Source organism: Podarcis bocagei, assembly GCF_964188305.1.
Source record: "Podarcis bocagei genome assembly, chromosome: Z".
Taxonomy (NCBI): Eukaryota; Metazoa; Chordata; class Lepidosauria; order Squamata; family Lacertidae; genus Podarcis; species Podarcis bocagei.
Window position 1 is genome coordinate 39509932 of NC_138140.1, and position 12632 is coordinate 39522563.

At 42.2% G+C, this 12632-nt stretch overlaps 1 protein-coding gene across 4 annotated transcripts in view; it reads right to left on the bottom strand.

Moving 5' to 3' along the window:
* Positions 1-12632, bottom strand: part of PCDH11X (protocadherin 11 X-linked) — a 745920-nt gene that overhangs the window by 493763 nt on the left and 239525 nt on the right. The window contains exon 5 of one of the 4 annotated variants that reach the window (XM_081179392.1): positions 663-764. The exons of the other annotated variants lie outside the window; for them this stretch is intronic. Coding sequence (XP_081035518.1) covers positions 672-764 — 93 coding nt within the window. The 3' untranslated portion in view covers positions 663-671. The remainder of the gene's footprint in view (positions 1-662; positions 765-12632) is intronic. 4 annotated transcript variants of the gene reach the window in all.

A 12632-nucleotide genomic window follows, 5' to 3' on the forward strand; every position in this document is an offset into this window, starting at 1 on the left:
AAGAGCGGAGCAGGCTTCACCCTGGTGTGCCCCTAACCTATAAAAAGACAAGCTGCACCTGATTTCAGGACTGCAGTTGGTGGAAGAACAAATCCTGCCTCCCCCCATTTAGTTATGCTGTGGGTTTTATATGCTAACTTTCCTTCCTTCCTAGGGCACTGCATTTACTGACATTGCTGTGGTTAAATAATGGATGCCGCTTTCGGAGCTGGGAAGGAATTTGCCTGCAAACAGATTGGCCCCACTTGCAGCTGTTGCCTTCCCCAAAGCAAAAGTCACAACTTTGGTGGATAAAGCTTTGGGTGGAATCCTTTTAGTCTAACATCAGGTGGGGAGGTGAAGTGGTGCATCAACCCAACCTCAGAAGGGTGCATTCACAGGGGTACCCCATTAGAGGGTCTAGTTTGAAGTCTCTGTCAACATGCCAAGGCGTCTGGCAGATGGCCATAGAACCCCCCCCCCCCAGCAGCTTGGGAGGACCATTCATTTAGACCTGCATCTTGCAGAGGACCCATTAGTCCTAGGCTTGACCCTGTCATGTCTCAGCCCTCCACCCAAAGGTTGAGAGGGATATAGACCCAATGCCTAAGCCAAACTCTACCTACACCTGGAATCAATAAACTTGTAGTCATTGTTAAATCCCAGAATGTTGTCTTGTTCACCTTCATAAGCTAGGCATTGCTCCCTGGGGATGGGGTGACTGTGACTGGGTCCGCAATGCTGTCCTTTTGTATCCAAACCGATGAATACCTGCTCCTTGATCTCTGGAAAAATTATGCAAAATTGGATTAAGATCAGTGCAGTTTTAAACAGTCCAGTCCACCATCTTGATTCAAAACAGTATCCAATGGTATCCAGACATAGGCAGAAACATGCCTTTTGATCTCAAATCAGCCAAATTAACAAACCATGAGCTTTCCAAAATATATAGTATATGTTCATTAAAAGGCAGGTTTCCTATCCTGTGAAGGTGGCAGTCTCAATGCTAGGTCACAGGGGATAAATATTTACAAATATTGGGAGCATTCAAGTAAGTTTTACTCAAAGTGGGCCTTTTAAAATTAGTCATAGCCATTAATTTCAATGACCCTACAATGAGCAAACCTTTGCTGAATACCACCCATACCAACATAGCATAGCACTCAGTAGAGCTTGTGTAGAATGATTTTTCAGTGAATGTGCCCTTTTGGGGAGTAACTACCAACTTCTTATGCTTACAGCAGGAAATTACTTGACCACAAGATATTTTGGGTTAGGGCATCCTATTCTCTTTAAAAGAGAGAGAGGGAGAGATGTGGCGCTTTAAGCCAGAGTACCTAAAATCAGTGGCGTAGCGTGGGTTGTCAGCAGCCGGGGCAAGGCAAGTAATTTGTGCCCCCTAACCCGTGGATTTGTGCCCCCTACCCCTAACCCCCAGATGTTGCGCCCGGTGCGGCCGGCCCCCCCTGCACCCCCTACGCTACGCCACTGCCTAAAATTAAATTAAATTAAATTAAATTGAGTGGGTTTGTTTGTGGGGCGGGAGATGAAGCAATGCTTAGAAGATTCCACAACAATTTCAGGCTTAGTATCTGACATTATATTCAAAGACAGCTGGAGGAAAAACAGAAGCTCACTATATGAATGTATTCAGTGACCCATAAAATCTAGCAACATTCAGCACCATTTAAATTAAATTTAAACAAGCTTTTACGAGCTCCAGTTTTACCTACTTATGCAGTATGAAACTTATTGAAAAGGAAAATCGGACCAGTAAAAACAATCTGTAATACACCTGTATTTTCATCAGTATATACACCACTAGTTAAGCTTAATAAGAAAAGAGAAAGAAATCATGCAAAAGAATTTAATTCAGTTTGACAATCGAATTAATGTTACTTGTGACACTAATTTTTCTTGATTAATGCTCATACAGAGGCATTGTCATTTTTATCAAGAAGTACATTGTTCACGGGAGTTTTGATGGCTTCATAAACACCCTTAAAGCATCCTGGTAAGTATTGAGATTAGTTATGATATTACGATATTTCATTTCTTTCAAATAATCTTATTTTAAACTACCTTTTTTTAAAAAAAGTGCGTGGTCAATACAATATGAATTCCATTACAGCAGAATGGAGGCAACCATCAATAATGGAGCAAATAAATATGTATTAAGCATCTCACTTGAAAACAATGTCATCATGAACAAAATGTTGCCCTTCATGCAATTTATTCTAGTCATCCGTATTAATAGAATCAACATTTCTGTCAAGATGAATAGTAAAGTTAATGTTTGCTGCACTGGGGAGTTAATTTATTGCTGTCATTCATGCAGATAACAAAGTCAACATTAATTTTAGGTGTCTATAGGTGTCAACACAAGTTCCAATTCTAAAAATAGCACCACATAACTAACAAAGTCGCTTCTCACCCACAATCAATAGTGAGTTTTGTAGCCTGGATTAGCCAGTCAAAGCTTGAACCGCGGCAGCCTTTGGCCTGCATGCTTAGTCTTTCATGGGTGAGCCACTCCAGGCCTAAGGAGGACAAGAAGCATGCCAATGCCCCAAGCAGTCCAGAAATACTTCCAGGCCTTGCATTGACCTTTGGACAATAGCCTAACTTTGGCCTCACCTGCTCAGTTGGATGGTATTCAATTGCTCACTTGGATGGTATTCAACTGACTTTCACTCAAAGTAGACCCATTGAAATGAACGGCTCTAACTTAATACAGTGGTACCTCAGGTTACATACGCTTCAGGTTACATATGTGTCAGGGAACTGACATCGGAGCGAGAGGCGAAGGGGAGGCTCCCAGATGATGCTGGCGAAGGACCCAGCAGCAGGGGGAGAAACAACTCAGTAGAGGGAGAAGCCAATCAGCGCAACACCAGGGATAAAGGGAGGCAGACGGGGAAAGTGGAGAGAGGGCTCCAAGACTCTTCACTGGACATCAGTGAGGAGAGCCCAGGTCCTCCTACCCACGCCTTCCCTGCGCAGAAGACTCCCGCGCAGTGAGAGGAGCAGGAGACTGGGTGTCAAACAACTTTTATGTTGGAAGAGGTTCAAGAAACGCCCACTGACGGATTCTGCCAGTGACTGAGGCAGCCGCGATGAGAAGGGGCTGTGCAGTCAGAAAGGTTTAACAAGGCAAATTAACCGAGAAAGGCACCAGTTTACGCACGAGTAACTAATACCTATTACAATATGCTTCAGGTTACAGACTCTGCTAACCCAGAAAGTACCTCAGGTTAAAAACTTTGCTTGAGGATGAGAACAGAAATCGTGCGGCAGCAGCATGGTGGCAGTGGGAGGCCCCATTAGCTAAAGTGGTGCTTCAGGTTAAGAACAGTTTCAGATTAAGAAGGGACCTCCACAACGAATTAAGTTCTTAACCTTAATTAGTATGTGCACATTATGCAAATCTATGACCCATGATGTTGCCTTCCTTTCCCCACACTGAAGAAGGAGAGTGCTAACATTCTCCTTGCCATTTTGGAGGCCATTTTTGAAACATAGTGCAGATTCACACCATGCATTTGAAAAAACATCCAGCACAAATTTAAAGTACATTACTTCCCCGAGAGAATCTCGGGAGCTGCAGTTTTCCCCTCACAGAACCACAGTCCCCAGTACCCATAACAAACTACAGTTCCCAGGATTCCCTGGGGGAAGAAATGTGTATGGTTATGGATCTGCTTTTAAGCACATGGTCGATGCTTATCTTGCATTCACTCAGTGTCAGGGCCATGAAGGAAAAGATGGATCTGTTGAAATAATCAGATATTCTGACTTTATTTAAATAGGTAGACTCTCCTCATTTCATCTAACAATGTTGTTAATTAGTTTTTCATCCTATGGGCATGTGTTCTCCTGAATTCCACACCATTTCACAGCGCTACTGCCAAGATGTATGTGTGTCAAAAAATTCTCCCCCCTCTACTTTAAACCTACAATTACAATCTTGCCACATTCTCAATAGCAGGAAATCCAATTACTTTTTTCTTTAAATGAATCTATAAAGAAAGCAGGAATGGAAAGGGAGGGGGAAACCTCAGCAAGTGGTAAATTATTCATATTGTCATACAATCCTAAATGCTCTGGTACAACTGACGGCCTCCATTTTAATCGTGATGCAAGGCTGCTTCCCTGATTTGAAGCAATAAATAAAAGTGCACATTCTTGTACTGGCGCAGACAGTACAATCATAGGGCAGTCATGATTTTTCTTTCTTTCTCTGCAAAACATATAGCGTAGATAGATACAGGAAATGCCATCTCTGCACTCCTTCGGATGTTATTCCAGAGACAAAAATAAAACAAAATAGTAAAATCCTATAGCATTTTTGCAGAGCATCATGCATACTATCAAAAGAGCTGTGTATCCTAGACTGGAATTATAAAAGCTGACAGACACTGGGTTGCCTAAGACCACTCTTCTAATTTTGTGAGCTAGGATTTGAGTCACAGATTTAAACCCCCAAGTTCATGCTCTGATATGCTAAATTCTGCCTCCAGCTGATGGCAGCGTGTGTTTATATGTTGGTGAGACCCTAGTAGGCCATCTGTTCCAACCCACTGGTTCATGCAGGAAATCCAGATCTAGAACATTTCCAACATAGACTACCTGACCTTGCTTGAAGACCTCCAGTGAGGAACAGCCCAAACTATTGATCCTCAACATGACCCACAACTAGGTTGAAGCTTGATCTAAGGTGGGTTGCAACAGCAGCACTACCTCCATATAAATAAAGGGTAATGTGTTAAAAGGTGGGTCCTCCAGATGCATGTTTGGGTTAAAGGTGGATCTGTGTCTGAAAAGGTTTAAAACTGATGCTATCACATTTAAATCCTATGGTCCATGAAGGAGTCCAGGGGGCTATAGGAATATTTGAATCTCCTCTCCAAGGGGCAGAAAGAGGTGTCAAATATTGGGGCAGGAGATTTGACATCTGATGTCCCCTCTCTGCCACCACAAAAACATATGTGATGCTCGCCACATGGCTCTGACACAGATAAGGCCCAAAAAGGTACGTGTGATGGGTTGCATGAAAGAACCATAACCTTCTGAATTGCTATCCCTCTGCTCTAGGAAAAGAACCATGTGAGCAGATACTGTACTGTACCCAATCCCCATTATTCACAATAGGGGGTAATCACTAAAGGAGAAAAAGAGAGAGAGATGATGGAGGGGCTCCTCACTTCCACTTGGCCAGCATGCTGTCAGTCTCCCCACCCCCTTTTAGGACTGCAGATCAGTGGCGTAGCGTGGGGGGTGCAGGGGGGGCCGGCCGCACCGGGCGCAACATCTGGGGGTTAGGGGGCGCAAAATACTTGCCTTGCCCCGAGTGCTGACAACCCATGCTACGCCACTGCTGCAGATTTACTATTTTAGAATCCAAATATTCAAATAAAATCTAGCTTCTTATAATTGAGGCCTAATGGATTTGACCTATTCCATGACAGTCCTTTAGGAGTTTTAAAGTATATGATCATACTTCCTAACCAAACCCACACCCAAGCTTTCTCTTCTCTTGGCTAAACATACCCACTTTCTTCAACCTTTCTGCACAAAATTTGTTTCCAGACTGTGGGCCATTTTCACTGCCCTTCTCTGTACCTGTTCCAACATTGTCTTCATCATTATTAAAGTGTAGTATCCTGAACTGTATGCAATATTCCAGATGAGAACTGACCAGTACAGAATAAAGTGTTATTAAATATATGTTTACAAATTGTACCAGGAGTTGTTGTTTTATAAAGAAGATCTTAACCAATCAATGTCTAAGTAATTGAGTTTCCAAACCAACAATCTTTTGGTATTGTTATCCGTGGAATAGTTAAAAGTAAAGGTAAAGGTAAAGGTAAAGGTACCCCTGACAGTTAAGTCTAGTCGCGAATGACTCTGGGATTGTGGTGCTCATCTCGCTTTACAGGCCGAGGGAGCTGGCATTTGTCCGCTTCCGCAGACAGTTTTTCTGGGTCATGCGGCCAACATGACTAAGCCGCTTCTGGTGGAGCCAGAGCAGCACACAGAAATACTGTTTACCTTCTTGCCGGAGTGGTACCTATTTATCTACTTGCACTTTTTGGCGTGCTTTTGAACTGCTAGGTTGGCAGGAGCTGGCACTGAGCAATGGGAGCTCACCCTGTCATGGGGCCTTGAACCGCCGACCTTCTGATAGGCAAGTCCAAGCAGTGCAGTGGTTTAAACCACAGCGGCACCCGCCATGTTCATCTACATATTATTGGACTCCAACTCCCACTGCTCTTATCCATTGGCCATGCTGACTGGAGGTGATCAGAGCTAGATTCCTTGGAAGGAAACATGTTATCCACAGCAGTAGTGTAAACAATGAAGTTATCTAGACAGAATGGAGGGGAAATGCCTGATTCATAGTTAAACTCAAAAGCAAAGGAAGCCTGGTTAAGTGCAGAGCAAAGTAACTGGTGAAATGTTACAGCACTTTGAAAGCCAAAAATCAAACAATCTTCAAAGTAGGCCAGCCTTAGGTGAGATGAAGCAGAACAAATCCTGAATTCTAAGAGATGGCGAAGTTGTAGGTAGAAATTGTAATATTCACTAGGAACCATGAAATGTTGCCTAAAGCAGGCACACTGAGACTATCTCAAGCATGAATAACATAGAAACACACACCTTGACATTTAAAAATATGTTATCTTGACATTGTAGCAGTAGAAAAGACACTGCTTTAAGGACACTGTGTATTTAACTCCCGAAATAGCTATTTCAAGGAAGGCATAAAGCAAGTAATTTTTTTGTTAAAAACAAACCCCTCCACATCCAATCTTCCATTTTGACCTTATGTCAAGATGAGCTCCTTAGTGTCAACAGTGCCTATTATATAAAAACTACGTGCACCGTTCACTTGGTTACATATTTAAAAATATTGACACATGTTTTGGAGAGTATGGTATTTTTCAGCTGTTCATTGTGGGGGGCAGAGAAGGAGCAGAAATCTATTTTTTCAAATTGTTTAAGTTATAGATGGCAGGAGTTTAAATTGCATGGACAAATTTATAATGATGGTGGTTTAAGAGTATCTCTGGTTTGAATCTCACATTCACTGTGAACTCACTAAGTAACCATTTTTTCTCAACCTCAGTCAAGCCTTCTGTAGTAAAGGGGATAATGATATTGACTTACCCTGCAGCCAGTGGCACGTAATGAATTTTTTCATAGAGGAACAGTTAGGGCCAGAGGCACCAGCTTGTAAGGGCGATGGGGGGGGGGGACATCATGTGCGTGAGCATCATGACTCCTTCCCTAAGTTGGGCAGAAGCTTCCTGGGCTTTGGGAAGCAGGCATTATGTGTCTGACAGAATATTTCAGCCCTCTCCAAAGTGAGGCAGGCTTTCGGAAGGTGGTGAGAGGGTTACTGGACCCTTTAGGGGGCTAGCTTAGTCATCGAAGTCCAGTGACCACACACCACTGCCTGCAATGTTATTGTAAAGATTACAATGGAATGCATGTAAAGTGCTTTGAATACTTGAAAGCGTTACACTGGTACCTCGGGTTACATACGCTTCAGGTTACAGACACTTCAGGTTACAGACTCCGCTAATGCAGAAATAGTACCTCGGGTTAAGAACTTTGCTTCAGGATGAGAACAGAAATCGCACGGTGGTGGTGCGGCAGCAGCTAAAGTGGTGCTTCAGGTTAAGAACAGTTTCAGGTTAAGAATTGACCTCTGGGGACTTCCGGGGGCGGCGCGAAACTGTAATGGCGGTCCTCTTCGGGCTCTGAAGAGGGGCTCCGCGGAAAAGGGTCGTTTGCTGCGGCATAGCGACGACCCATTAAGATAAACCACGGGTAGAGTGAGCCCGTGGCCGTGGGACTCGGCGGGCACCAGAAGCTGCTCCGAAAGCACAGAAGGGACCCCGTAAGGAGACCCGGAGTGAAGGAGGGGTAGCGGTGCTGTGAGTTCATCGCTCTTTCCGCGGAAGCGAAGCCGCGCGGCTGTTACAGATGAGCGCTGATCCTTCTTCCTAAAATCAACGCTAAACTGCAAGCAACATACCCGTGAGTAAAGGGGTTTAAAATTTGGCAAAAGAAATTCGGTTAATTTGGCTGAAAGCGGGAGACGAGAAAAGGGAAGTCCGTCTTCCGACATTGCTGACAAGATCAAAGCAAAGCTTTTAGAAACGGAAGCATTTGAAACGGGACTTTGGGAAGTTTAAACTTTTTCGTGCCATAAAATCTGCCTATTTTATTGAGCTGAAGGTGGAAATGGACATTGACTAAAAGAAGCAGCAGATGGTGACTTTCCTCCTATCTTTTTTCTTCTTTGGGCTGTATTTTTAAAGAGCCAGATTGTCGGGCTGCCAGAGAGAGAGACTGTGTCAAACTGCGGAAACAGTTGCAAACTGTGCTAGAAAGTAATTGTTACATTTGAGCAGAAAAGTCTGACTGGGATACTGTTACAAGCACCTTTCGTGAAACTTTGTCGATTTATAAAAGGTGCTTTGGGAGATCTTGAATTTATGAAGGGACTTTTGGATTAACGAACTTACTGTTTTGAAACAATTTGGAACTTTAATGGCGGATTACTTCCTTCTTTGTCTTTGAAACCGGGTGGCACTCCCCCTACAGGGCTTTCGGATTATAAAATCCTGGGAACTGACTTTTGTTTTGAATTCCATCTCACTGGCTGTTTACTCCTGAATTTGTCTTTCCCATGGAACAATAGACAATTTGACCTTGAACATTGACAGATGTGTAATGAGTGGTGCAGGGAGAACAAGAGCGTCTAAAGCAAAGGAAACTAAAGAGGCTAAGGAAAAAGAAAAGGAAAAGGAAAGAAGACCAGCACAATTTGTACAAACAACATTGACCCAAGGACGCCGATCGTCGGTTCCAGCTGTACTGGTGTCTCATAGAGAACAAGGGGAAATAACTGAGAAGTCCACTGAGGAAGATATGGCAGCAGGTGGGTCAGACACACTATTAAAACAAATATTGGAGCAACTATCAAGTTTAAATCAGAAGGTGGACGATCAGTCTGTGAAGATAGATAAAGCAACTTCCTCGATCCAAAAACTGACTGACCAAGTTTCCCAGCACACGCAAGCTATAGAGAAATTGCAAGGAGCAACAGCGGAAAATCGAGAATTAGCTGGAGAAGCAATCCAGAAAGTGGGAGTCCTACAAAAAGAGGTTGAAGAAATAAAAGGAGAAGTTAGGCCCCTGCACAAACAGGTGGGTGAACAACAAGTCTATCTGTCAATGGTGGAACTGAAAAATCGTGAGAGCAACATCAAATTGAGAGGTATTCCAGAACTCGAGCAAGGAGACTTGATTGGATACTTAACACAGGAATTTTCGAAGTTCTGGGGTTTAAAGGAAGACACGGATTTTAGGATTGTCTCGGCATATAGATTGGGAAGACTGGTAAGGAAAGACAGATCCAGAGACTGCTTGATAATTTTAAGAACAAAGGAAGAGAGAGACAAGATCCTAGGCCTTCACTTCAAAAAAGCAATTGAAATACAAGACAAAAGAGTGGAAATTTACAGAGATATTCCGAGGCAGCTGCTGGACCTTAGAGCCACCTATACAGAATTAGCAAAATTGCTGAGACACAACGCAATTCCCTATAGGTGGGAGTTTCCACAGGGATTATCTTTCACCTACAAAGAAAGGAAGGTTAAAATAAGAACACCTGAAGATAACCAAAGGTTCCTTCACGACCACGGAGAAGATCTCCAAAAAGGAGCGGATTGGCTTCCAGTTTTACCAGCACCAGCACCGCCCGGAAGTGGGCCAACGCCTATACCTTCGGGATCTGAACAAAAGGAAGACACCCCATCTTAAGAACATCTTAAATAGAACAGGATGTCTCTGCAGCTACTTAGTTGGAACATAAATGGCGGGAATTCTCCGGAAAAAAGGAGAAGGATATTTCATATCCTAAAAAAAGAACAATTGGATGTAATATGTTTGCAAGAAACACATGTGACTAGGCTCCACAGGAAAGTATTAATCAATAAAAGACTTGGCCAAGAATTTATCTCATCAGACAAAGTTAAAAAAAGAGGTGTTGTAATCTATGCAAAGGAGAACCTGTCGCCAAAATTTTTATTTAAAGATGATCATGGAAGAATCCTCGCAATTGAAATCCAAACACAAGGGGAAAAGATTTTGATATTAGGAATCTACGCGCCAAATGATGGAAAATCAGAATTCTACAAGAAGCTGCATGAGACAATGATGGACTATCTGGACTATGCAAATATTATTGTGATGGGAGACATGAATGGGGTGGTGTCTACAAATATGGACAAATCTCAAAATCAAAACTTAACAACAGACGGCAGACTCCCTAAAACTTTCTTTGAAATGACAGACAATATGGACTTGATTGACATTTGGAGGACAAGGAACCCCTTGGGTAAAGAAGGAACTTTCTTTTCTGAGGCCCACTTGTCATGGACACGAATCGACCAAATTTGGATATCTAGAGGGCTGGCTCCGAAAACGAGAAAAGTGGAAATCTGCCCAAAAACCTGCTCCGACCATAATGCCTTAAAAATGGAATTGAGACTTTTCCCAACTGGATCCTTCAGATGGAGAATGAATGACACCTTGCTAAGAGATCAAGAGATTGTTAAGAAGGCCCAAAAAACGCTAAAGGACTACTTTGAAATAAATTTGAATACTACGGTGGAGAAAAGAATAATCTGGGACGCTAGCAAAGCTGTAATGAGAGGGTTTCTGATACAACAGAATACAATAAAGAGAAAATTTTGGAATGGAAAAAAGGAAAAAATTTTAGAGAAAATAAGTGAAGGAGAGAAAAAGCTGAGAACTAATCCGAAGTCAAAAGAGGTGCTAAGAGAGATCAAATTCCATCAAGCACAATATTCGAAATTGATTAATCAAGAGATTGAGTGGAAAATCAAACAAATGAAGCAGAGATCGTTTGAATCAGCAAATAAATGTGGAAAGTTGCTAGCTTGGCAATTGAAAAAAAGACAAAAGCTAAATACGGTTACAAACTTGGAGATTCAAGGAAAAATAGTTCAGAAACCAGAAGAAATAAGAAAGTGCTTTCATAGATATTTCAAAGAACTTTATGCACAGGGGCCTCAGAAAGAATCGGAAATAGACCAATTTTTGAGGACAAATGGACTATCCAAAATAAGTCAAGATAAAAGATCAATTCTCAACAGTAAAATAACTCAACAGGAAATTGAAGGTGCCATCCAAAATATGCAACTTGGCAAATCTCCAGGCCCAGATGGTCTCACCTCCAAATATTATAAGACTCTGAAGGATTGTTTGATACAACCGTTGCTGGAGGTCTGCAACCAGATTATGGAGGGGAGAAGGGCACCGGAAACGTGGAAAGAAGCATTCATCACATTGATTCCTAAGTCTGAGAAGGAAAAGACTCAGCTTAAGAACTACCGTCCCATCTCACTCCTGAATGTGGATTACAAAATATTTGCAGACATTTTAGCAAGTAGACTTAAAAATGTTTTAAACGAAGTAATTCACAAGGACCAAGCAGGCTTTCTCCCTGGTAGACACATGTCTGATAACACCAGGAACATTATTGATATATTGGAATTGTTGAGAATTAGAAACACAAGGGCTGCTTTAATCTTTATTGATGCGGAGAAAGCATTTGACAACATTTCTTGGATGTTTATGAAGAAAAACTTGAAGGGGATGGGAGTGGGACGGGGGTTTGAAAATGGACTAGAAGCAATTTATTCAGAGCAAAAAGCCAAGTTGATAGTGAACAATGTGGTATCGGATGAACTTCTAATTGAAAAAGGGACACGACAGGGGTGCCCTTTATCCCCTCTGCTATTTATCTCTGTTCTGGAGGTATTGCTGAATATGATCAGGGAGGACCAGTTGGTGCAAGGTATAGAGGTCGGAGCGAAACAATACAAACTGAAAGCTTTCGCAGATGACCTAGTCTTGACAGTACAGGAGCCAGTATCTAGCACAAAAAGAGTTTTGGAACTTATCCTGGAGTTTGGTCGGGTGGCGGGATTCAAGTTAAACAAACAAAAAACTAAGGTTTTGGTCAAAAATTTGACACCTACAGAGATAGAGGGGTATCAGAAAGAGACAGAGCTAAGTGTGGTTAAAAAAGTGAAATACCTGGGGGTATATTTGTCCACCAAAAATTTAAATCTTTTTAAAGATAACTATGAAAAATGTTGGTTGGAAATTAAAAAAGATCTGGATATTTGGTCAAGATTGAAACTTACCTTGTCAGGCCGAATCGCAGCTATAAAGATGTGTGTTTTGCCAAAAATGCTATTTTTATTTCAAACCCTTCAGGTCGTGGACAGAATGGAATGTTTTGGAAAATGGCAGAAGGATATTTCTAAGTTTGTCTGGCAGGGCAAAAAGCCCCGAATAAAATTTAAAATACTAACCGACTCAAAAGAGAGAGGGGGGTTTGCCCTGCCGGACTTAAGGTTGTACTATGAAGCTGCAGCCTTCTGCTGGTTGAAGGATTGGTTCCTGTTGGAAAACACCGATGTCCTAGATCTGGAGGGGTTTGATAATGTGTATGGTTGGCATGCATACTTGTGGTATGACAAGGCGAAGGTTCATAAATTGTTCAAAAACCATATTGTCAGAAAATCAATTTTTGCCGTCTGGAT